At 41.8% G+C, this 27,342-nt stretch overlaps 1 protein-coding gene across 1 annotated transcript in view; it reads right to left on the bottom strand.

Moving 5' to 3' along the window:
* DSG2 (desmoglein 2) overlaps positions 1 to 25,639 on the bottom strand; it is a 49,169-nt gene extending 23,530 nt beyond the window's left edge. The window contains exons 1-5 of the mRNA XM_081253252.1: positions 25,552 to 25,639; positions 7,886 to 7,921; positions 5,368 to 5,502; positions 1,242 to 1,403; positions 951 to 1,095 (exon numbers count right to left, since the gene is read on the bottom strand). Of these exons, the coding sequence (XP_081109378.1) occupies positions 951 to 1,095; positions 1,242 to 1,403; positions 5,368 to 5,502; positions 7,886 to 7,921; positions 25,552 to 25,590 (517 nt within the window). The 5' untranslated portion in view covers positions 25,591 to 25,639. The remainder of the gene's footprint in view (positions 1 to 950; positions 1,096 to 1,241; positions 1,404 to 5,367; positions 5,503 to 7,885; positions 7,922 to 25,551) is intronic.
* Between the last annotated feature and the right edge of the window lie 1,703 nt (positions 25,640 to 27,342).

The following is a 27,342-nucleotide window of genomic DNA, read 5'->3' as shown; positions in this document are numbered from 1 at the left end:
TTATAATATCAACTTGTTCCAAAAAGGAATCCAGGTATTTATCAAAATCAGTTTACCAAGATCAAAACATTTAATCGTTTGAGGAAATAAGTGTGAATGGAGGTAGGAATAGGAAAAATAAGACGAGGGTGAGGCTGAGGTTAGTACATACAATTCTTAGGATGAAGTCCTGAACACTTGCTATAGGAGGGTCACAAATTTGTTTATAATAGATCTAATAACCCATACAAAGAAAGAAGAATGAACAGATAAATACATGCTTATTAAAATGTAAGCAATTCAGGAGAAGCGTAGCTATTCTTTACATTCTGATCAAAGAGAAATCTCTCCTGTGTTTAACACTTGCATTGAAGTCTGACAGTTGAAACAATATGTCAAAGGTCAGCAAACTACTGCCAGTGAGCCAAAGCCAGCCAGCCACCAGCTTTTGTGAATAAAATTTTATTGGAACACAACCATGCCTATTTGTTTACATGTTATCTATGGCTGCTTTCCTGATACAGACTAAAATTGAATAGTTGCTATAGAGACCTAACCTATCACATCAATCTACCACATCTGTTTGAGGGTAAAAAATTTATTAAAAAAAAAGCAGTTCCAGGGCTTCCCTGGTGGCGCAGTGGTTGAGAGTCCGCCTGCCGATGCAGGGGACACGGGTTTGTGCCCCGGTCCGGGAGGATCCCACATGCCGCAGAGCGGCTGGGCCGGTGCGCTGAGCCTGTGCGTCCGGAGCCTGTGCTCCGCAACGGGAGAGGCCACGACAGTGAGAGACCCGCGTACCACACACACACACACAAAAAGCAGTTCCAAACCTAGAGCAATACGTTTATTATTATTTGTCCTGTGGGTAATACTCAGCCTCCACTAAGACAGAGGTTTCAGTGTTCAGTCACACAATGGGGATAAATTGGCCTTGGATATTCATTCATAAAAAAAAAATAACCTCTTACTTGCTGCACTCAGCTCTTCAACAGACCCAACAAAGACATCCTGTGTGAACACTGGCTCGTTGTCATTGATGTCAAGAACTTTAATTCGTAGTTCTATTGGTTTCTCTAAGTTGTTTCCTTTCTCATCCAAAGCATAACCAATTAGCTGAAATCACGACATAAATAATAGAAGGGATGAGATTTAAGCTGAGGTCATTCAAGTACCATAGTTTCAAAACAATAATAAAACATACCATAATTATTACCCAAGAAGAACTACAAACTAAATAAATGTAAAATTGTTCTTCTTACCAGAAAAAATGGTGTTTCTTCTCGATCTAGAATGGTGGTGATGTTCAGTTCTCCGGTGTCTTTATTAAAGACAAACACACCAAAAGGTGGCTCTGTGATCCCTTTTCCAGTGTATTTGTATGTAACTTTTAGATTTTCTTCTTCTGCAAGATCAGAATGTATCTAACATAAAAATAAGAAAGGAATGCCTCAAGTTAAACTCTCTATAACTTATAGGTAATTGTTTTTAATGGAAAATTTCGCTCTGAAGCTGTCAGATGTTGATGGGTGGAGGGTGGGCTGTGCACAGGTGCTCCAGAGAAGAGGTGCTGGTGTCAGATGACCTGGTTCTGGTCCTGTCTCAGCCACTCACCAGGTAGTGATGCTGAGGCAGTTACCTACCCTCCTGTGTCTCAGTGTTCTTATCTGTAACCTGAAGAGACACTACTGCTTACCTCTCAGGGTTGTTATGAAATTAAGGTATCATTAGAGGGGTACATCTTGGTGGGGATGGATTTTAAATTTAGCACATAAGGTAAAAATTGCAGAGTCAAAATCACCTTCATAACTCTGTTCGATTATCAGGATAGTATGAATAAGGCATCCTTCCATAGAAGGGTTAAAATAGTCAAGTGTTTGCCTGCTTGGAATGCTTCAGCAAATCAGGGTTCTAACCTGCTGGGTCTTCTGTAGTTAACACATTCGTCCTCTATAAACAGCTTTATTTGTATCTCTAATTCGTTTGTTTGCCATTTCTGTATCTCTCATTCTTCATTAGTAAGTGTGTCTCTGTGGCCTCCTACTGGATCCTCAATTTCTTTTCTTCAGACATCGTTGAAGCCATCACCACCCACCTGCCTGGCCAATTCTTTGTCCTGAAATCTCAGGATTAGCTACACATTCTTCCCACAGATTCTCAACATGCACTGGGGCTGGGGGGTGCTGCTGAGAATGATCAATGCGGCTCCAATCTCCTGCTACAGCTGCTCCGCTCCAAGAGTGGAACGGTGATCCTGGGGCAGCCCATGATCACTTTTCACTGAGCTTCTCTCTCTGTTTGTCTTTCTTGTTCTCTGTGTTTCTGTTTGTCTGTCTCTCTTTCTTTGCCAAGTACATGCATATACACACACAACACATGTGTATGTGCATATACATATATACTTCAGTATTTATAGAGAATATTCTAGATCTCTATGCGCTAATTATATGTATTATATAATTTCACTTACGTTAAAAATAAAACCAAACTGTGTGTGGACATAATAGTTGGTTTGTATATATATGTATGCATGTAAGAGTATGTAAGTATATACATACTTATGTATTTCACAAGATCTGGAAGATACTAAACTGTTGACAGTATTACTCCTAGACAGAGAATTTGGAAAGTTGGGGAAATACAAGATCTTTTGCTTTTTACGTACATTTTACTCTGAACAACTTTTTGTTTTCACTTTTTTCCAGCTTTATTGAAATATAATTGACATAACATTGTGTAGGTTTAAAGTGTACAATGTGATCGTTTGATACACATATGTATTGTGAAATATTTACCACAATAAGATGAACAACTTTTATAATTAAAATTAGTAAGAAGAACAGCTAACACTTATCGAACCCCAAAGAATCGATGCATTTTAGGGAAAGAATGTGTGAATGACTCAGATATCTCATCAAACCAAACCAAACCAAAGCAAACCGAAAAGCTTAACTCCTTATATACATACTATTATGTAAAACCGTAATTAAACATTTAGATTTTAGAAGACTTCTATGAAAACAACATGCTGCTAGAAAAAGGAAAGTGTTGTCTTCTGTTCTGTAGCTGCTCTTTCTTTTAAGGAGCTCATCACGTATAATGTTTATAAGATGGGAAAGATGAAGGTACAACTTGCATATGAACAATTATTCATTCACAGAAATGTTTACTGAACACCTACTGGATGTTGGCACTGCTCAGGGCACAGGGCATGAGCTGTGAGCCCCAAGGTCTAAGCCCCTGCCCTGAGGGAGCTTACACTCTACTGAGGGAACCAGACAACAAGCAAGCAATTTATGACATAATGTCCTGGAGGCGAATGAGCTATAAACTCAGCAGAACGAGTGAGGGGACTGAGATGGGGTGAGGCCGGGAAGGGAATTCTTTCAGGAGGTAACTCTTGGCTAAAGGCTTGATGCTGTGAGATACTGTAAATATCTGTGGGGAGGGGGTTCTAGGCAGAGGCAACAGCAAGTGCTAAGGGTGGGAGGCTGGAATGGCTTGTGTCAGCTTAGGGAGGTGGCAGAGTGGGGGCTGGGGGCTGACAGGAGCTAAGGTCAGAGAGGAGGTCAAGGCCAATGAATCCCAAGAGCTCTTGTAGGCTGCAGTGAGGAGTTTACTCCTTCCACTGCAGTGGGCAACTGTTGAAAGGGTCTCACTAAGGGGATGCTTTGATTTCTGTTTTCAAAAGATCACTCTGGGGCTTCCCTGGTGGAGCAGTGGTTAAGAATCAATCTGCCAATGCAGGGGACCCGGGTTCGTGCCCTGGTCTGGGAAGATCCCGCATGCTATGGAGAAACTAAGCCCGTGCGCCACAACTACTGAGCCTGCACTCTAGAGCCCGTGAGCCGCAACTACTGAGCCCGTGCGCCACAACTACTGAGCCTGCAAGCCTAGAGCCTGTGCTCTGCAACAAGGGAAGCCACCACAATGAGAAGCCCGCGCACTGCAACGAAGAGTAGCCCCCGCTCGCCACAACTAGAGAAAGCCTGCGTGCAGCAACGAAGACCCAACGCAGCCAAAAATAAGTAAATAAAATAAATAAATTTATTAAAAAACCAAACCAAAACAAACCCCCCCCCCCAAAAGATCACTCTGGCCGCTTTCTGGAGAATGGACTGTGGTGGGTGGAGGCAGGGAGACGAAGTCGGGGCACTTTTGGTAGCACAGGTCAGAGCTGACAAGGACTCGGACAAGGAGGGTGGCGGTGGGGAGAAGTGGACAGATCTGGAATACATTTTTGGCATAGAACTGACAGTACTTGCTACATTTTTGAAATATTGGATAGAATTATAGCGCCGTTTACTGAAATGGGTAGAACTTATGGAGAACAGCTTTTGGGAAAAATCAAGAGTTCAGACTTTGCACATGCTAAGTCTGAGATACATATTAATAGAATTATCCCCAAAAATGGGCATTTTGAGAGTGAAAGGGGAGTTATTAATGATTAGGCTAGGACAATGGCTACAAACTCAGACTGTTTCAGGCAGGATGTGTGGTCACCCTACCACCTATTAGATATCAGTTCTTTTCATTTTGAAAACTACTTTCATGTGTAGGGTGGCAGAATACGCAACTCTGGTATAAGAATTATTTCAAGCCGAAAGCAGTTGAGAAGAAGCAGATACAAGAAAGCTCTCTGCCCTCCCCCATTTGCCTAAGAGCAGGACATAAATTTGTAAAGGTGCCCTGCCACCCCTCTCTATGAGGAAGGACAAAAGTTAACCACAGGAGTTAGATCCTTATCAGCCTGGAGACAGGACCAGAGGAATCCACAAAACAAACCTGACTAACTAGCTTTTTCTATTATTAGCTGCCTTCCCACAGTTTGCTGCTCCTGGAGACTCAAGGTCCTTTTCGTCTTGTCACTTCTCTAAAAATTTATTGTTCTTTTGCTAAGTAGCTATATAAACCCAAATCCTAACCAAACCTTTGAGTTACTCACCTCTGGGTACTCCCATGTGCTACATGCGTGATAGACAACTTACTAAGCTTGTTTGTTTTTCTCTTGTTAACCTGTTTTTTTGTCAGTCCAACTTCCAGGGCTACAGCCAGAGAAACTAGGAGGGTGGTAGGAAAAAGAACACTGCCCCGCCCCCAACACATGATACTATCTCCTTTTGAGCACTGTAACACTCTGCTAAACAAAGATTCAACTAGTGCCAGATTCAACTCTCAGTTGAATCAAAGCCCTACATAATACATATATGTTCATCAATAATGCTGCATCTTCCAGAATGGGAAAGAGGCTCTTCCAGGTGATATCTGGAATATTAAAACCTCAGTAAGTACATCATATAATTTTTCTAAAATTTTAAAGTGAACATGAAAGTCCTCAGACCACACTTTAGCAATACACATTCATTTCCTTTCCTCTTCAGAAGGTACCTTGGCAATCGGATTCTTCCTGGACAGATCCTCTCCTTCCCGAAGAGCCACAGGCGCAGTGATCCAAGCGCGCTTTTGCCTCACTGAGTGAGTACGTTTAGGAAGCAGCTTGTTTTCATTTCTTGAGTGTAAGGCCTAAAACAACAAAATAATGCCCCCAAATGATTAAGTACCCTAAGACATTAGTATGGCATCCTGAAATTTACTAAAAGTTGAAAAGGGGCTGTGCAAATTTAAAGGTATAAATTTCATATTTTTTTAACAGGCTTCATTTTCAAAGGGGAAATATATACACTCTAGCAAACACTATATACCTGAAGAGCTTGTTTCCAAACCAGTAAAGCAGTTTTTTATTAGTTAGAAGAGATCTCCCAGAGTGAAGAGTTAAAAAGGTGAGAGTAATTGAGTGATCTTACAAATGGGCAAATTAAAATTAACATACCAAGTCAAGAATTTTTTTCTTACTGACTGAAAATGAAGTTTTATTTTTCTGTGGTGCCTTATAATTTAAAAATGAGTTACTAATGTTTGAAGACTAAATGTCAGTAACCTGTTGATATCAATTTAACTAAAACTAGTGCAAGTGTCAGTTAATGAATTTATTGTTTTAAGAATGACGTTAAAGGATTAAATCACCCATCTTTGGTTTATCAAAAACTTTAGGTAGAAAACTATTCCATAAATTTTCAGTTTTGCTTTAATAGATGAATATATATTTTATCCAAGGAAAATTTTAATACAGCTGACCTAGTATTTTGAGATCAGAAATGATCTTTACACTAGGTTTACAGTTTTACTCATTTTGTTGCTGTATATAACATGTATTTTATTTCAAAATATTTACACTGGTTATCACTAGGTCACTGATTTTTTTCTTTGTTTTTAGTGGGAAAATTCTTCTATAATTAAAAAAATTAAATTATGTATCAAAACATTAAAATAACATTAAAGTTTATAATGTAAAAATGTAAAACATCCTCCTACTTTTTCCACTCATACTTTGGAGCATTCACTGTTAACAGCTTGATAAATATCTTTTATGATCTTTTCTTATGACCATACATCTGCACATGTAAAAAGGTCTCTTTTTTTTATAAAAATGGAATTATACTGTACATCTCATTGTGCCCCTTGATTTTTTTTTTAAGGGTGATTCATTATTTATTTATTTAATTTTATTTTTGGCCGCATTGGGTCTTTGTTGCTGCGCTTGGGCTTTCTCTAGTTGTGGTGAGTGGGGGCTACTCTTGGTTGCAGTGCGCAGGCTTCTCATTGTGGTGGCTTCTCTTGTTGTGGAGCACGGGCTCTAGGAGAGCAGGCTTCAGTAGTTGTGGCACGCGGGCTCAGGAGTTGTGGCTCACAGGCTCTAGAGTGCAGGCTCAGTAGTTGTGGCACACAGATTTAGTTGTTCCGCAGCATGTGGGATCTTCCCAGAGCAGGTCTCGAACCTGTGTCCCCTGCACTGGCAGGTGGATTCTTAACCACTGCGCCACCAGGGAAGTCCTGCCCCTTGATTTTTCATTCAGTACCTCATCATGGACATTCTTCCATGTACCATACATTGTTTTACCATTCTCTCATTGATGGACATTTAGATTGTCAAAATATGCTGCACAGACATCCCTGGATAGAAGTTCCTGTGCATGTGTTTGAGTGGGAATGGCCGAGTCTGAGGTGATAGGGATAGAGCAGGATAATCAGGTAGTTAGCTCAGAAATCCCACTAGGGGATTGTAGATAGAGAGAGAACTTTAGGGGACTTTGGGAGACCCCAGTAAGTTAATGATCATTCAAGAAAGCAAAGGAAAAATCCTGAAACAAGCTTGCTTGACTCCTAAAGCAGAGCAAGTCACTTAGCATCAAAGCCAGATCGGCTTGCTTAGCAATAAAACCATGCAAAACAGAAGCATGAGACATGCCCCCAAACAATCAAACACTAGTGGAAAATAAGGCCTACAACCTGCCCAGTGACGTCAACAAGTTAATGACCCCTAGGACATGCTCTCTGCACACAAAAAAACAGTAATTTATGGAAAGGTGACATTTCAAAGTGAAAGACCCTCGTTGTACTGAGACCTGAAATAATTTTTCCATAGTGCCATGACGGTCCCAGACGCACCATATAGGGTCAAAAACTCCCCCGCCCAGCATGTAGGAGGAGTTAATGATTGCAGACTCAAAGAATGAAAAAGAAGGTGGCCTTCTCCCCCTCCCTCCTCTTCCTTTGATTATAAACATGTAGCCCACTAAGTACTCGGAGCAGTGCAATGCTTGCCTGCTCCCTTGTAAGCCTCACAAGTGTCCTAGTCTAATAAATCACTTCTTATTTATCACTTTGCCTCTCCCTGAATTCTTTCTGCACTGAGACATACAGGACTGGAGCTCCCTGGAGCCCCCCGAAACGCTACCTAGCAGTTTCAGCAGGGGTGTGTGTTTTCAATCTGGGAAAGGCACAACTGTCTTCCATGAAATTAAGCCCCTGAGTCCAAAAGACAGGAATAATCCCCTCGGTTCCTTACCTCTAAATGGAGTCCATCTCCAAAGTTAAAGCAGATCTGGAAAATAAAATTATTTGTTGTTTAATACAATTTATCACTCAATTCAGCTTAAATACTTTGTTAATGAATAACCTAGCACCTAGAATATTACAGACATTAAAAAAAGGGGAGGGGGTATTTAACCACTACTATCCGTCTTTGTCAAAAGGAAACAAATTTTAATTTTCCCCTTGGCTTCCCACCATGACCAGGGCCAGAGAGAGGAATCCATGCTCTTTTATATGCATACTCCCTCCCCCAGGAAGCTCAGAACACAACTCATATCTGAAAAACAAAGACACAAACTCTCCTTTTGAAATCTTAGCCACTCTCTGGTCCTTCCCTCCTTACCCTGTGGTTTTCACCTCATGTTCTCAGGGACCCAGGTACCTTTCCTCAAGGCCTTTAGTGTGAGATGCCCTCCCCCCTCCCCCTCCCCTGCTAACTCCCATCATGCCCCATATTCGGGTCACACATGACTGCCCATATTCAGACTTCATTCCTCAGCTTCCTCGGGCCTACCAACTCTTTTCTTTGGTTCTTATCAAGCACTCTGGACTTATATTACACATCATTATACAGAACTAAATACAGTTATGTTTACTCTAAATCTGCACAACAAACCCCCATCCTGCCTTTTGACTTTTGCAGCACTTTGTTTATAGTCCATTAATCTCCTCTTGGCTTCCCTCTTCTCTGGGTTTAATCGGAACCAGCACTTCTAACAGGGTAGCCACATGTGGCTATTTACACTTAAATTAATTGAAATCGATAAGTTTGCTCAATTGCCACAAGAGGCAAGTGGCTTAAGAACACTTCCACCACTGCCAGCCATTCCAAAGATATTGCCAATGACTCGGGGATCCTCAATCTCTTGATCTTCTAATATTCCTGCCTCACTTTTTCCCCCAACTCTGTAAGCCTAACTATGATTCTTTTTGACCCTGTACTGACATTGCTAGAGAGGGCCAGAGAGATTGAATGGGCCCGTCACACATCCATGCTCCCTCCACAGGGGTGATGTTTGTTTCTAGGGTGACTATGTATGTTTACGTTTGCCCAGGCAAGTCCTGTTGTGCAGGCATCCCATCTGTTAGCACCCCTTTCATTCTCAAAAGTGTACTCATTCAGACCATAAATTATACAACGGCCTTATCTTTTTGCTTCTTGTATTGCATCCCTATCATACCATCCCAAACTTCCAGGCAATACCCCAATCACATTGACCACACTTCTGAACCCACTCTTAGATGATCCCACATTTTATTTGACAGAGACTGTATCTTCCATCACCCTCTCCTTCCCTTCTTTCTCCAAGGAAGAGGTGTCCTGATGCCTTTCCAAGGTTAACCATCATCTGTGTGCTTTATTTTCCACTTTTCCACTTATTCTCCCACATTTATCTTCTCAAGAAACTTGTTCCTTTCACTAATCTTTTATCTTCGTTTGCTGCTGGCTCATCAAACATGTTTATTTCCTTCCCATTGGTTGGTCAAACAAAGTTAGACCTTCCCCATCTGAAAAACACACAAACAAACCTCTTCCTTGTTTCTGTTAACATTTAATCTACTGCTCCATATCCTTCTTCTACTATAATTCCAACCTGAAATAGTTGTCTATATTTATTGCCTTTACTTCCTCACCTGCTATTTATGTATTAATTCTTTGTAATCTGTGTTAAATTTGGATTTTTCTGTCTTGTCTGCCTTTTTCGTGTGCATCTCAGGTCACACGGATCCATGAAGCCTTGGTTGGTAAATCATGGAAAGCAGGGCTTTCTCTAAAATTTTTCAGTCTCTTTTGCTTACTCACATCCCTTTGAAGGCTTCTTGCAGGGTCTGTTCTACACATGGATCTTTCACCTTCCTTTCTTTCCTCTACCTTGTAGCACGTGTTCTTGTTTCCACCCTTGCAAAGAGATACTTAAGGACGGTGGATGTTCAGCCTCTAATATGAGTTTCTCTGGGGCAGATGAGCCACCATGGCTAATTTTCTCTTTTATGGTCAGATATATTATTTCTTCCTCATCCTCTCTATTACTAGTTTACCAGCTAGCAATGGCCAGAGATATCTCCAACCAAAGTCATGCTCCCCAAATTTATGTACTTTCAGAGGTGGCATGGTATAAAAAAACAAGTGAAAGCAATGCTGAATGGATCACTCCTCTCTGCATGTTTCTCTGGTGGGTATTTTTGAAGGGAAAGACTAGGGAATAGATCCAGGATTCCTCATTGTCACATCATCAGGGGACATTCTTAAAAAGTGATATATTTCTTGCCCAGCCTCCTAACTACTGGTTTCTTTTCTCTGTATGGGCCACACTAAGGAGTTGGCTGGATAAAATATTTACCACTTTTATTCTTCCCTAGAATCTTATTGGGCCTAGCAAAGGTGTGATATTAAATATGTGTTATTTTAAGTAAATGTTATCATTCTGACCAAATATCATGTGTCCCAGGATGTAAGCAAAAGGGGCCAATTTATAGTCTTCTAGTCAAACATAAACTCTTTATAAGAGTACCTTCATTTTTTATTGGAATGTACTTTTTAGATGTGACTTGTTAAGAAAACTACATGACTGTAAACAGTGCTTAAGTTTTAATGTGTATTTTGTTCACTGGGGATCTTGTTATTGATAAAATGAAGATTTCAATGCAGTATGCCTGGAGTTCAGCTTTATACTCTGTATTTCTAACTGGCTCTCAGATGATGCCAAGGCTGCAGGTTCTTGAACCACACTTTAAGTAGCAAAGTTGCAGAACTGTGATATGCAGTATCATTCGTTTGTTGAGGGATACAGACAACAAAGTCCACCTATTCATCATTATTATTATTATTAATTATATATATTTTTGCGGTTCGCGGGCCTCTCAGTGTTCTGGCCTCTCCCGTTGCAGAGCACAGGCTCCGGACGCGCAGGCTCAGCGGCCATGGCTCACGGGCCCAGCCGCTCCACGGCATGTGGGATCTTCCCGGACTGGGGCACGAACCCGTGTCCCCTGCATCGGCAGGCAGACTCTCAACCACTGCGCCACCAGGGAAGCCCCACCTATTCATTATTATCTCAGTAGTTAACACAAGAAACTCTGTCACTCTTGATTGCTAATATCTTGAAAGCAGAGAATCTTTTATTTCATGAATTTACTATTTTTAACCTTTAAAAACTTTTAAATTGCAGTTATAGTCAGCCTTCCATATCTGCAAACGCGGAACCCGCGGATGCAGAACCCACAGATACGGAGTAAGACGCGCCTCGCCATTTTATATAAGGGACTTGAGAATCCACGTATTTTGGTTTCTGGGTTGGGGGGGGGAATCCTGTAATCAACCCCCTGCTATTACGGAGAGATGACTGTATATACAAAAGCAGAGTAAACAGTACAATGAGCATCCACATAGCCAGCACCCAGTTTCAACAATTGCGTAGCACACACTTTTTTTTTCTTTGCCCCATTGCTTCTGAAGGGGTTTTATCCCATTTACATTTTACTATTGTTAATGCTTTAGTTATAGCAGCATTTGATTTTTGAGAATTTCCCTAAATGTTTTTTTTTTTTTAAACTGAAGTACATTTGACATACAATATTTGTTTCAGCACACATTTCTTTTTAAATAAATTTTTAATTCAGGGATATTTTTAGATTTACAAAAATATTGTACAGAGGGTACCAAGGGTGCCTTTACTCATTTCCCACTAAAGCTAACATTTTATTTTTATTTATTTTTTTATTTAAAAAATTAATTAATTTATGGCTGCGTTGGGTCTTCGTTGCTGCGTGCAGGCTTTCTTTAGTCGTGGCAAGTGGGGTGTACTCTTCGTTGCGGTGCACGGGCTTCTCATTGTGGTGACTTCTCTTGCTGAAGAGCACAGGCTCTAGGCGCGCAGGCTTCAGTAGTTGTAGCACGCGGGCTCAGTAGTTGTGGCTTGTGGGCTCTAGAGCACAGGCTCAGTAGTTGTGGTGCACAGGCTTAGTTGCTCTGTGGCATGTGGGATCTTCCCAGACCAGGGCTCGAACCTGTGTCTGCTGCATTGGCAGGTGGACTCTTAACCACTGCGCCACCAGGGAAGTCCCTAAAGCTAACATTTTAGATAACTGTGGTACATTTGTCAAAACTAAGATACCAAAATTGGTATATTTAGATAATGCGCAGTTAACTAAATTCTACACTGTATTCAGATTTTACTGTTTCCACCACTAATGTCCTTTCTCTGTTCCAGGATCCAATCTAGGATCCCACGTTGCGTGAAGTTGTTGTTTCCTTAATTTCCTCTGGTCTGTGACTATTTCTCAGGCTTTCCTTGTTTATGACCTTGACAGTTTTGAGGAGTACTGGCCAATTATCCTGCAGACTGTCCTCTGATTTGGATTTATCTGTTGTTTTTCTTATGTTTAGAACCGGGTGATGTGTTTTTGTAAAGAACACCACAGAGTGGTGGTGAAGTGCCCTTTTCCTCACAGCATATCAGGGGTACATGATACTCACCTGACAATATTTGTTAAAGTAGTCTTTGTAGGTTTCTCCACTGTAAAGTTGCTGTTTTTCCCTTCACCTGCTGTGTTCTTTAGAAATGTATCATTAAGTCTAGCTCACCCTTGGAGTAGGGATGCCGGGAGGAGAGGGGTTAAGCTCCACTTCCGAGGGGGGGCACCTATATATATTATTTGGAATTCTTTAGTAAGAAAGATTTGTCTGTTCTTCCCTCATTTATTTGTTTATTAATTCAATCATTTTTATCAGCTTGGACTCATGCATATTGATTTTATTCTGTGGGTTATAATCCAATACTATTTAATTTATTTTATTGTTTAAATAGTTCCAGCTTTGGCCGTTGAAAGATCTTTATGGTTAGATTCTGTGTCCCTTTGACATGTCCCCATGTTTTGTTATTTGAGCTCTTTCTTACTGTCTAGTACTACAAGATGCTCCAGGCTCATCTTGTATTTTCCCTGTCCTAGCTTTAGAATCAACCATTTCATCAAGAAGCCCTGATTTCTAATACTGAATGGTATTTAGAAGCCAAGATCTGGGCGTGTAGGTGTAGCACACACATTATAAAATTGTTTTCAGTTTCCTCAGCCACTTTAAAGGGGAGGGAATAAAGATAGAGCTTTTCTTATTAACTTTGTTGTTACCAGAGGCTGTGTTTTAATTATTTTTCAGTAGCAAAAAGTTCATCTAAACTTAATTAACTCCCAAAGGTCCCATCTTCAAACACTATCCCATATGAATTTTCGGGGGACACAAACATTCAGTCTATAACGTGTAAGAGAATTTGGCCAATGAGATATCAGGAGAGTCTGGAAAAAGCTTCTTCTCTCTGATAAGAAGAAAAACATATGCATAGCCTCTCTTTTTACCTGCTTCTGGAGACTGCTGAGCAAGGAAGTGACATTTGGAATTGCAATGGCCATCTGTGACCATGAGTAGAAAGCTAATAAAATGGCAGAGAAGACAAACAGAAACCATAACATCTTTGAGTTACGAAATTGGTCAAATCTGGAGCCACCCCATCTCCTGACCATTTGTTATGCGATATTAAACATTCCTTTTAATTAACCTTTTAGTTGGGTTTTGGTGCTTACATTTGAAAGCAGCCTAACGTGTACCGTTGTTCAGAGTTATTATACAAATTAAAAGAAATAATACATAAATGTATTTATTGCAATGACTGGCACATAGCAGGCACTCAGTGAATACAATTATGATGGTATTTCCTCATTTCTAAGACTTGCATTTTCCTCATCTTAAAATTTCTGAAATCTGAATTTATCCATGCCTTCAATTTCCCAAGCTCCTGCAATGTTCCTGTCCTCTTGGATTCTTACATGTTGGGGAGACAGACAAAAGTAGGGTGTGATAAAAGTTGTAAAGAAAATTAAAGCAGGGCCAAGGTAGTAGAGAGATTGAAGACTGTGGGGAGGCTCTCAGAAGAGGTTACATCTGCATAGAGACCGGAATGGGGTGAGGGAGCAAGTCAGGTGGAACCCTGAAAAAGGAATAGCCAGACCAGGAGGTGGGAATGAGAGTGCCATGGTCAAGGTGGTGGTGGTAGAGGGGAGGGATTCAGTGAAGACGGTGTCATGGTGCCGGTTACGTTTCTTGATCTCGTTGCTGGTTACATGGTATGTTCGGTTTGTGAAAATTCAGTAATTCAGTACACTTCACTAAAAAGTTACCAAAATTGATGTGCACCTTAAAGCTGAGGGTTTTTGGAATCTACCTAATAGTTCTGCTGTTTGCATTTTAGAGCATCTATTGCAATAGCCTGTTTTCACAGACACTTAATAAAGACATGATAGACTGAAATATTTGCTCCACATTCATGGTACAGACAACCCAAGAGAGTTGTACCAACATTTTGTCAGTTGTGGAACTGTTTGTTTATTTGACTAAGGAAATAGTTGAGATCTTAACTACTCCTTCCTAAAGTAAGTGATTTGGATGTTTCCTTAGGAATGTGTATCTCACAGCACACATTCTTAATTTAGGACAGTAGTTCTCAGCTGGGGGAGATTCTGTGCACACAAATCCCCCCACCCCTTTCCTGTGACATCCTGTGGTCACCTGGGATATTTGGTAAAGTGTGGGGACATTTTTGCTTATCAAACCAGAGTGCGTGTGTTGGGGGCGGGGGGAAGTAAGTGCTACTGGCATTTACTGGGCAGAGACCAGAGAAGCTGCTCAACGTCCTACAATGCACAGGACAGCCCCTCCCCCAACAAAGCACTATCTGGCTCTAGATGCAAAGTGCCAAGGTTGAGAAACCCTAACTTAGACCATGTTTCTCTGATTGCAAGTTACTGTAATAGCTAGGGTCAAGAAGGTCATGCAAGTTCGGGAGGACTATGGATTTATGTAAATTTCCAAACTGGTAGCATATTGCAGACAATATAAATGGAGAAACTGACACACTCTGTCTTCTGTCCTCCATTCCCACTCCTTCCCACTTCCCTTTGAACATTTTCAGTTCTGTAAGTTTGAGTGATGTCCTGTGGTGATGTTGTAAAAGGATTTCAAGCACTGGAAGGAGGTCTGGACAAGGTGACCATTATGGTTTCTCCCAACTATGAAATCTGTCATTCTTTTTTCTCAAAAGGAACTTGGTGATAGAAAAATGTCATGTGTGACATGCCTTTAAGACCGAAGAAGAAACGTAAGTTTCTAGTCTCTGTAGTCAAAGAAGTAGTATTTTTAGATGAACCAGAAAAATCCTTCAAAAGCTTTCCCAATTTACTGAAGTTTAGAAAAAATTAAAAAAAATTTCTACCGTTAGATCCCATGCATCCTGTAAAAACTGGCCTTCTTGGTAACTGGAAAGAAAATAATTTTCTTTTTTTTGTTTTGGCAGAGCCATCAGGGAAAGTCAAATATCACTGAAAAAATACAATCAATCAATGACTCTTTGTTCCCAAGGTCAGCACTTTTAGAAAAGACTTCCTGCTCTGAAGTCACCTTGATGAGTTCAACAAACAGAATCGTGGAGGACTTACAAGTCAGTGATGACAGGTCTTCCTGGCTAATAGGCTGTCGGCCTGAAGTAGAGGATTTTGAAGCTTTCTTTTGTGATTCTATGAGTCCAAGGTTAGGTGACCCCTTAAACTTTAATATCTCAGACCAATAGATAACTTACTGAAGATGAGATGTAGAGGGGTACAAAGTAGTTTAAAATACTGTTTTAACTTTGAGGCATTATAATGGCTTATTGTTTCCATTCAGCCAGAAAGAACTTTAGCCTACTTTAGCAGGGTGGTCAACGGATGACCTTCGGTACCCAAATAGAGGTGACCTAACACATGCCCGCTGTTGCTCTTCAACCTCATGCCCACCGCAGACAATCACGGAAAAACCTGTTACTTCTCTTTCCTACTCACCCTTCCAACCACGCAGAATGTTTTAAAATTCTGTTTCTCCCTTTCGTTGTACAGAATGCAGAATCAGAAATTGCTCTTAAGGTCCCTGGCTTACACCCAACCCATTCTTTTTTTTGGTTGTTTTGTTTTTTTGCAGTACGCGGGCCTCTCACTGCTGTGGCCTCTCCCGTTGTGGAGCACAGGCTCCGGACGCGCAGGCTCAGCGGCCATGGCTCACGGGCCCAGCCGCTCCGCGGCATGTGGGATCTTCCCGGACCGGGGCATGAACCCGTGTCCCCTGCATCGGCAGGTGGACTCTCAACCACTGCGCCACCAGGGAAGCCCCCCCAACCCATTCTTAAAGGGTTTCCAGCTTTGGCTAAAATAATTTAAAGGAAATAAAACGAGATAAAATAAAGGTCATGGATGCCACTTGTTTATTTCCTCTGATTACATCTCCTGAATTTTCTAATTGTATACACAGAACTGGTCCTCAGTAGACTCTGTATCCACAAGAAGGTCTGATAAACCTGATGTTAGACTTATGTTAGAATTTCACCTATCATACTATTTTCCTCTGGTCTTTTTTTTTTTTTTTTTTTTGAAGGTGAAGTAGTCTATAAAATTTCTTAGTTTATGGCTAAACATTATACCATATTTAGAAATTCCCAACTTAAAAATCCAACTTATAAATGACCCATACATAAGTACAATTCCTAGGGCAGCCTCACTCAACAGCTAGTTTAAACACACATTTGTTTTCATGGCTGCTGTTTAAAAAAACTCAACAACCAAGAAAAGCAATATTTTGAACTTTAATTTTTCAACTCTGAATTTGAATTTTAGATAGTAAAATTATATACTTTAAGTCTGACATAAATTCTATAATTGATCATAAATTCTATAAATTGATCATAATCTTTTGCCTGCTCTTTAGATGTCTGGGCTAATCTTAATGTAATAAATATGATTTGGGGTGAGTCATATTGAAGTTAACTTTAAAGGGGGAGATATTTTCCTTGGAAACATTTATTGGTGCCAAGAATTTTAAAATACAGAGTTAGCAATGCTGTGCTACACTTGAGTTGTTAGAGCATGTTGTGAACTGTCCTTTCAAGTTGCCTTTTGTGTAGTCATGGACAGCTCCTATTTTTAACTTGGCATAGACAAATAAACAGAAGACCCAAAAAAGTCAACATTATTTTATTTAGTCAATTTCCTTGGCCCCTAAAACATTAAAAAAAAAAAATCAGAGTTGCTAATAAGTAGCTAAAAGTAGGCTTTTTCATATTTAATCTTCTTTTTCCATTCCCAATTATTTTCTAATAGGGATGTTAATAAACAGTGGTTCTCAAACTTGAGTGGCCCATGAATCATCTTGTTGAAACACAAGACTTCTGAGTTTCTGATTCAGTAGGGCTTGGGTGGGATATAAAAATCTATATTCTAACAAGTTTCCGGGTAATGCTCATGCTGCTGGTCCAGAGACCCCACTTTTGTAAACAGTTGTGTAAAATCACAGAGTAGCAAAGGAAAGGGAAGGAGAGCCTGCATAATTCATAGACTGGAGAATTAGCCCTTAATTACAGAGATGTGTGAAATGATACATTCCAAATAAGGAAATTCAGCAACTGAGTTATTCCCATCGCCAGAAGATTTTCCACTTTAAAAGTAGTAATCAACTACAATAAAATTGCTTTAAACAGTGTTTTCTCCTGGTTCATATCTCTTCTTCTAGCTGAAGATTTACTGATCCTGAGCATTTATCATTTTTGAAATATTTTACCATTTTATTGGTGTTTGCTATAATTGCTACAAATGCTTTTGGAATTAGGCAAAATACAAGCAAATCTGTAAAATATATCTTTTCAGATACATCTACATAATACATAATTTCTTAAACAAAAATGATGGGCTGTTTCCACCCTTTTGTTGCAATATATATTCCTGAAAATTACATTAAAAAATAGAATGAAGAAAACCAGATTTCTTCCCCCCCCAGAAGCTTAAGAAAACCAAGAACTTCAAATTGTCCTTTTTCATCACTAGCTGGCACTGTCCTGTCAGTATGTCAAACTGCAGGAACTAGTAGAAACTGACCAACAATTGACTCCAAGGTCCAAAGTGGAAAACAGGCATTTTCAATTGGCTTCAAATAAGTGGACTGGCAAAACTGAACAGTGAAAAATCAATGGTTTTAGAAAGTTGTTTAGAATACTTCTGCAGGACTGTGCAATTAGGCAAATTTCAATGTACATTTCTTCTCCTTTTTTTCCTTTCTAGAATGATTCTATCTTGTAATGAAATTGAACCAATTATCTAGTTCCAGAAGTTCAGGCCTTACGTATGACTAACTATAGAAAACTGCTTGTAAAGGAGGTCACAGTGATGCCTTTGGATTGACAGAGAGGCATTTGGTGTCGGGGGACTTGGGTTCTACCCAGATTCATCCATTAATAACATTCAGTAAATCCAGTTACTGGCACACAGTGGGTGCTCAAAAATGTCAAATTAGTTTCCCTACATCCTCCTTTCCCCCACTGTAGGCTTCATGATAGTGGGTGGGACAGCTCACAAGCATCTAGAAGGCTGTTTGGCATATAGCGAAAGCACACCTAGTAACTGCCGAAATGTGTTAAAGGTCAAACAAAAACTTACCACCCACACCATCTGAGCGTTAAATGTTTCTTCTAAACAAATGAAATTCAGATTATTATCCCACCTTTTTCCAAACATAGAAAGATACATTAGCTTTTAGGTTTTTAAAGGATTCTTCTGTGTCTAAGGCATTGAGCTAGTATAGATAAATGGTACGTAGATCCTGTTCCAAAGAAGTTTAGCAGGAGAGATAAAGTGTACATAAATTACTATAACAGAGGTAGAAAAAATTCATTGTGTGAAAGGCAGCTGCAAAAGCAGTTCTGGGGAGCTCAGAAAAGGCAGAAATGACCTCCTTCTGGACAAATCAGGAGAGGTTTAGGTGTGGGAGCAGGTGGGAGCAGATGGGAGGCGGAAGGAAATGATCTGCTTTAAAGACCGCACCGGCCAGAACTTGCAGAGGGAGGGCAAAGAACAGGAAGGCGTGCAATTTGACACCTAGACCGTGTGTCGGTAGTGAGTAGAAAATAAGGACACAAGGTTGTGCTAAGGATCTTCACTGATCCTATAAGGATCAGCTTCTGATGACGGATACTATGCCCCCAGAGCTTCGGAGAGATTTTTTTTTGGCAGTGCTCCACGACGAGAGGCAGGAGACAGTGTGAAGTTTAAATAAGCCAGAGCAGATGTGATGAGGGCCCGTAATAGAGTAATGGCACCGGGATGGGTGGGTGGAGGCAACAGTCTTTATGGGGACGACGTTAGCGCTTGGCAGTGCCCTGCGTGTGGAGGATAGGGGAAGGGATCAGAGGCTGAGTAGTTAGAAGGATGCATTCTCAGAGCACGAACTGTAGAAATGCTAAGCTAGAATCCTGAGGAAACGCTCTGCGCAGGGAGGACGCAGCAGGCTCGAGAGTAGGGCGCTGCGGCTCAAGGGGCAGGGCTTACCGCGCGGTCCCAGGGGCGCGCGCCTCAGCCACCGCTGTTACCGGCCACGCCCTGCCTCCCCCATGTACCTCCTGTGCCTCCTGGTGATGTGAGTACAGCATAATAACCTCCTTTGCCTTTCACCACCGCAGCCTCCCGGAGGTGAAAGGACCCCCCAGCAGAGTACTATGGAAGCAAAGGAAGGAGATATTTGAAAGAAGAGCCGATCGACAGTGTTAGAAGAAGATGACGATTGAGCTAGGCGCCCTGCCCCATTTCCCAGTTAGCACTTTTGGGGTGTAAGGAGAGTGGATCTCCAACATGAGGGAGTTTATGGGCCACTTATTTGTGTATTTTTAGTTTGTATCGTAGGGAACTTGAAAGAGTAGTGGGATGGAGGTATTTTAGAATAGGGGAAATGGGACCTCTTTCTTCTCGTCTCCGCCCAAACCTGCCTTCCCATTCCATCAGCCAGGAGGCACCTGCTAGACTGATGAAAGGAATTCCCATGAAGGTGCGATTTTGAGGTAAGACCTAGAAAAGTGTTTGGCACAGAGTAGGTGCTCAATAATACTTGCTGAATAAATGAATGTATCAAGGCTTAATCAACTGAGAGGATATTTGCATTTTAAAAAGACAGAGGTAAGTAAGATGAATCCCTGATTAGAATCTCTCACTATTTGCCTATCACCATTTCTCAGCGGGGGAACTATCGGCATTTCTGATAGGAAAAGTCTTCCTGAGTGGCCAATTTTTTCTTGAAGGTTCTGTTCTTGCTGGAGGTTTAGCCACCCTGCATTTGGAGTACTAAATGCCAGTAGCATCCTGCACCTTGTGACAACCAAAATGCCCCTTTCACACCCTTCCCACCCCCCACCCCCAGCCCCGACATTTTCTTGAGAACCCTTGTTCCCAAACCAACCCTCCTGCCAGGCTGCACCCTCCCTCCACAGGACTGTCTGGGCTTTTCTGCCGTCTCTGATCACAGCATCCCAAATTCTGGAAGTTTTTTTTTTTTAATAATGAGGCAAAATTGTACCCAGTCGACTACCATCTCTTCTTTCTTTCTCCACCCCTTCCTGACCAACTCAACTAACATTCATCTTTTCATTTTCTTTATGATTTGAACACCTCCCTAAAAACACTCACTTGTCAATTAAGCCTTCTGTGGCTTCCCTTGGTATCAAGAAGGCTGCAGACACCTTTCAGCATGTCGTTCTGCTCTGCATACTGTGTTGCAGCTACATGGACTCTTTCTGTTTTTTCAAGGAACCACGCATCCTTGTCTTCAGGCCTTTGCATATGCGCTTCTCTCTACCTAGTACATTCTTCCCCCTCTTTCTCTTCATATCATCTCATTAATTTATAATTATTCTCAGGTCTTAGCTGGGATGCTCAGTGCTGGAGCTCCTTCTGTAGGCTCCATGGCACTGTGTGTTCTTTTATCATTACTCTTCTTACCATCACCCATTTGGAATTTAGCCATTTACTTGTTTACTAGACTGTAAGCACCATGAGGGCAGAACCCACCTGACTTTTTACTGGTCTCCCAATGTCTATAGCACACGGTTTAGAATTGAGCAGGGAATCACTAAATAGTGGTCATATGGGGTTAGTTCCTACCTAGTTTATATTCTTGTGGGCATCATTCATCTTACCATTAGACTATGGTACAAATCCTGGTGTTCCAGCTTCCTTCACCCTAATCATCAAGCTTTGCATATGATAAAAATCTCAATAAATTTTAAAATAATTAGAAGTAAACAAAAAGAGTGCAATGTCATATGTGGTATACATCTGAAACTTTAAGATAAACTTAACTGAGAAAACAATCTTTCATCATATGTGGACTGTATGTTTGAAAAGTGTTATCAGCTGTTAAAATCTGTGGCACAATGAAAGAGAAAAAAAGCTGTGATTGAGAAATGCTAAAATTGATCTAAAGCTCATTTATAATTTCAATTAAGCTTTCTGACTTTTACTGCAATTTGGCGGTTTTAAAAATATGAACCCCTATTCAATGTGTAATTTCTTTTCCATATAAATATTTGCATGCTTCATTCATGAATAAACTATTTTGCGAAATTTAGATTGGTCATTCTCTCACACCTGTCTAATTATTAGATTAACTGGGAAGTTTCTATCGATATACATTTCTGGACTTTAACCTTGGAGATTTTAATTTAGCTCATCAGGTATTTCTAATGATCAGGGAGAATGTAAATGAAATTAATGCTCATGTCTTTTTGTAAAGTACTTTCCCCCAAATTTATAATTAAAGAAACTTCTGTTAAGAGTTGCCATTTCCCCATTACCTATTAATTTTTTAGAAACAAAAACAAATGTGAAATCATACATTTCTAAAATCCCTGAATATAACTGATTATTCTTATAAGCTTCAATATTTACCATCTCACTTATACTTGAGTTTATTCTAAAATCTGCTATCCACTAGCATATTAGAACCTTAAGTATAACTCCAAAGTTGTTGATACTTTATAGATAGTTGAACCTACTTGTTATGGGTTGAATTTTGTCTCTCAAAAGAAGATATATTGAAGTCCTAACCCCCAGTACCTCCGAATCTGACCTTACTTGGAAACAGGGTCTTTGCAGATTTAACCAAGTTGATGTCATTAGTGTGAGCCCTGATCCAACAGGACCAGTGTTTTTATAAAAAAGGGAAATCTGGACACAGACTCAGACATGCACAGAGCGAAGTCGGTATGAAGAGAAGGAAGAATGTCACGTGAAGACAGAGGACTGGAGTGTGCACCGACAAGGCAAGGAATCCTAGAGATTGGTGGTCAACCACCCAACCCCAGGAAGAGGCAAGGAAGGATACCTGTAGGTTTCAGCCCACACCTTAATTTCAGACTTCTGGCATCTAGAACTGTGAGAAAATAAATTTCTGTTTTAAGCCACCCAGTTTTTGGTACTTTGTTATAGCAACCCTAACAAACTAACATATTAGTAGACACAACCGTTCACAGTATAATTTGCTCCCACTTAATCTTTAAAATGTAGTTTGATTTTGAAGGACAAGCTTAATGTCAAAGGCAAAACTGAGGCAACCACCAGAAAATCTCTTCAAGTGCCCTCTTTAGCAGGGTGTTGAAGCCTGTGGACCTCTTCTCAGAATAATGTTTTTAAATTTATAAAATAAAAAACATCGAATTATGAATGAACTCAATTACATTGAAATAGTTATCAGAATTATTTAAAAAACACCAATTTGTGATGCAGTCATGTCATGTATTTCATTACCAACATGTTAAGTAATAAAATAGGGCTTCCCTGGTGGCGCAGTGGTTGAGAGTCCGCCTGCCAATGCAGGGGACACGGGTTCGTGCCCCGGTCCGGGAAGATCCCACATGCTGCGGAGCGGCTGGGCCCGTGAGCCATGGCCGCTGAGCCTGTGCGTCCGGAGCCTGTGCTCCGCAATGGGAGAGGCCGCAACAGTGAGAGGCCCGCGTACCCCAAAAAACAAAAACAAACAAACAAACAAAAAATAATAAAATAAAATATAGTAGAAAGTCTATTAATGATGAGAAAATGGTATTTTAAGATACCTATAGTATTATGTGAAAATATCTATGAATTCTACTGTCTAAACTCACAAGTACTGCTATGCTATTGCAGTGTCTTTCCTACACATAATTTAAAGAAATGTTACATTTCAGTTAAACATTAGTGAGAACAGGTATGTCATTTATTCCCAGCCATGTCTAAGGACCTTCTGAATTCTATCTATGGACCATTTGGGAGTCGGTAAATCCCAGGTAAAGAACTCTTGGTGAGGAAAGGTTCTCTGACTTTATTTACAATATTACCTCTATTTCCCATTTTGATAGAGTTGGGCTCTATCTGTGTGATAGCTATGTGGGTGCCACTCAACATCTCGCTTCTGGTTTATCTCCCTGAACTTCAGAGGAAACCTAGAGACCACATATCATAGACTCCCAGCAGCTAAGGTTCTGAATGTGATTTAGGTTCAACAACCAGCATCTACATGAGATGTGAAAGAAGGAAGTGAAGCAGAAGCTACGTGTCTGCTGTTCTTGCTGGCAAGCATAGAGGAGAATGGAGCTGGGTTTTTGCAGCTATCTTACTCTGGGCTCTAGTGTTCATCTAGTAGATTCCGTACTAGATTCATGGGTACCAAGATGCAGAGTCCTGGCACATTTCGTTGCTATGCATCCTAGCAAACGTGGCATGGTTCTGGAGCTAGCAAAAGTAGCACCCTGATCATGGCCGTTTCCACACTGCCGGGTGGCAGTGTTGGCTCCTGATCACAGGAGAGGCAGCAGCTCCCTAAGTGCTTAGGCTCTGCTGGACGGATGGCTTTGAAGTCGCTGACAGCTCAAAATGGAGTTTCCTCAGTCCTTGCCACACGGATGCAATCAACACAATACCCCGAAATAAATATCTTCCTGCTTTAACTAGCTGGAGTGAATTCTGTGATCTACAACTGAACTCTGACCCTTATGCACTACAATTTCTATTACCTTCTATAAAAGAGCTGTGTCCTGGAGAAGTCCTTCTGTCAGCATAGCTGCTTTCAAATATTCTTCACTAAAATCTAAACTTCCAACTTCAAACACATCGGTGGGCAAAATGCCCACTGTTCTTTGACCAAAAATAAACATAGTCAAATTTATCTCATGCAAAGTATTGCAGAAAATACAAAGAAGTGTCCAAGAATTTTGCTTATTCAGTTAGTTATAATCACTTTTTAAAGGAGCAATCACTGCTCAATAAAGTAAAAATACTGAATTGCTAAAGTAAAAATTATGCCTAAATTATATACTTATTTCTCTGTAAATGTACTTGAACTGGCCTGCTTGTTATATCATTTGAGAACAAAGGCAATTTCTTTTCTAGGATTTAATATTTAACCCTCAAACTAAGCTAGGTGCTATGCTAGTTTTGTAATCTCCTTAGTCAGGAAGTACCATGATGAGGGAACTAGTTGCTTGGCTACTCTGGAGGCCAAAAAGGAAACCACAAATTATCTTTGAAAAATTTTATTAACAAAATAAACTTGAATTGAAAATTACCTCAATGACTTAGGCAAAATGGATAAAAAGCATGAAAATTAACTGGTGTGCCAAAGGTCCGCAGGTCCTAAATAGCACGCAAGTGAGATATCACTGAAATCCCTAGATTTCACTAGTCATGTTTCTTCCTGTGTGAGATATAGGAAAAAAAATATTTTCCCTCTTTCATTGTAATTCTGGGATAGAGAGAAGGCAATCTTTTGGAAGTTAGCGCTTTCAATACAGAGAAGGTACTTGTACTTTTATTTTCACCATTATATAAGAAAGCAGTATGATTTTGTACCTAATCTCTGTGAACATACATTTGTTAAGTCTCTGGAAGGTGAATGCACGCCTATATGAACAGGATAACTGTCACTTTATCAAAACCCATCTAGCAAACCCTTATAAAGCAGATACATTTCTTAATTTTGTACAATTCCTTTAACAAACATATTTAAAAACCCATCTGAATGTAGAAGCCAGGCATAAGAAATGCAGATCGAGAGACGGAACACTGTTTGCCAGTTCCTTTAAGAACCTCTGAAAATCCCGTTTGACTGTGGCGCTGCATATCGATTTTGTGTAATCTTTTAAAATGAAAAAAATCTTAAAACTATTACATATGTTCATTACCTTTAATACTAGGCGACTGTTTTAAAACACCAACTTTGGGAACTTTAAGTTCAGACTATATGTGGGTGATTTCAAAAGTAACGTGGCTTTTACCAAAAAAATTCACTTTGTAAAATACATTAAAGAAACTATTTGGGGCCCTTTCCTGCAGTCTAGGAATACAGGTGTTTCCCCAGGTCACTGCCGCGCCCGGGTGGCGGGAGCCCGGGGAAGGAGGCGCGGCCGCTGCTCCCACCGCCTCCATGTTGCCGTCTGAGGAGACTCCGGACAAAGCCCTCGACCTCCAGGAAAGGTGTACCCGCTCCAGGGCTCACTACACCCGCGGATCGCAGGTACAGAAATGCGCCAGGGCTTGTGCGTGGCGGCAAGAAAAACGGAACTTCAGCCAGCTTCCCACGCCCGCTCCTTCCCAGCGGAGCCGCAGGGTCCGCGCTCGCCGCCGCCTGCTCGGCCCTTTCCCACCTCGGGGCACAAAGAGGGAGCGCCGGGCGGGCCGATCCTTGCCCGGCGGAAGCGGGCAGGTCGGGGCGCGGGCTGGGCGCCCGCAGCTGCCCAGGCCCGCCCGAGGCTCCGCGCCCCTGCTCCCCGCACTTACCAGGAGAAGCAGCAGCGCGCCCCCCGCGCCCAGCGCCATCGCGTCGCAGCCTCCGTCTCGGGCCGCCAGCACCCCTCGGCGCCGCCGGCTCCCCGCGTCCCCGTGCGCGCGCGCGCGGCCGCTCCTCCCCGGCGTCCCCGCCCCGAGGGTCCCCTCTCCCGCGGCGGCCGTGCGGCCCTGCCCAAAGGCGCGGTTCCAGGTGTGGCCTCCGCGAGGAAATGGAGCCCGGAGCCCGGAGCCCGGCCGAGCTGCTCGCGCTGAGGTGGGACCTGCGTGGAGGAGGGAGGCGCACGGTGGACTCCCGCCCCCCGCCGCACACGCACCTGGAGCCGTGACGTCCCCGGCTTGGGGACTTGGAGTGGCAGGCCCCGCCCTGCCATCCTCCCCTCCCCGCCCCGCTCTTCGCTGGAGGGTGGCCCGGCTCTGCAGCAGAGGCCCGCGGCGGCCAGTGAGCCGGCCCGGCCGCCCGAGGCCTCCGGAAGGTCCAGCGCTTTGTAACTGTGCGCGAGGCCCAGGTGGCGCGGAGGAGAAAGACGAGTGACGCCCGGACCCGCGTCCTCACCGCGGCCGGGTGCGTGTGGCCCACTCTCCGGGAGCGAAGGTTCTGGAGCAGGATTTCGGGTGGTTATCTCCGCGAAGGCTTCTCACCTCTTCCCCTGGCCCCTTCAGTGCTTCCCACAGGTTTGCCGCTTGTCCGGCTTAGGGAGAAGCGGTTATTAGAAGAATCACACATGATCCAAATGGACAGTTCTTCGGCCCCTTGTTAACTAGCCTCGACTGGGAGAAAACTCTAGAGGGGTTCAGGGAAACATATACGCTTCGATGTGATTTACAGAATCTCTTACACAAAGCGTCACTAGAGGTCAGAATCCTCTCTGCAATAGTTACTTAGCTGTGTGACCTGGACAACCTCTCTGTGCCTCAGTTTCCAGATCTGTCAAATGGGATTAACGGCATCCAACAAATAGGACTGTTGTGAAGATTAAATCAGAAAATCTATATGATGCGTTCTGTAGTGTCTAGCACATCCGGGTTCAACAAATGGTGGTGGTGGTATTATTTTTGCAAGTGTAAATATTAAGTTGGATTCTTCTCGATAAAACAGAAACTCTAGAATCAGCAACAGATTAGGAAACTTCTAAGAAAGGCTAATTATTGACAATGAAGTATTGGAAGAGCCTATAAAAGTATAAAGGGTTGATTTGCTACTAGAACGAGACATTTGACATCAGAGTTGGCCAAAATAGCAGAGTTCCTTTTGTGGTTAAAAGTTCCCTCCCCCAGTATCTCCTACCCTTCTTTCCCCAGTTCTAATCTTGCCACTTTTCCAGATCCAGTACAATGGCCATCTCTGCCTTAGTCCCTTTCTTCCTAAGCTGCCAGGGACCACTCCCTCTTTGAGCTGAGAACCACATTTTCCTCTGTTTAGGGAGTAAATGCAGAGTGACTTTTCTCATAGTGTTACTTAAGTATCAGTGGCTAAACTGAGGACTAAGTATCTAGGAGGAGTGTCTGCTTAGTTTCCCACTGTTTCCAGTGACTAGAACAGTGCAGAGTACCATGATGGACTCTCAATAAACGTTGGTTACGTAGCTGAGTCAGGAGGGAAGAATGTCTTCTAGTTTCCACTCCTTTCTCTTGAATTAGGTGTGGTTGGTAGCACCCTTGGTGATAATTCTCATTCCCCATCACTGCTGGGAAAGCTACTAATTAAACAAGGCAGCCTTTACCAAAACACTCACAAATCATCCCTGGAAACTATACATAAGTCCTACCTAAAATTAGTGCTCT

Source organism: Mesoplodon bidens, assembly GCF_964165515.1.
Source record: "Mesoplodon bidens genome assembly, chromosome: 13".
NCBI lineage: Eukaryota > Metazoa > Chordata > Mammalia > Artiodactyla > Ziphiidae > Mesoplodon > Mesoplodon bidens.
The sequence above is the reverse complement of the archived record's forward strand: the minus strand, read 5'-3'. Positions and strand labels throughout refer to the sequence as shown.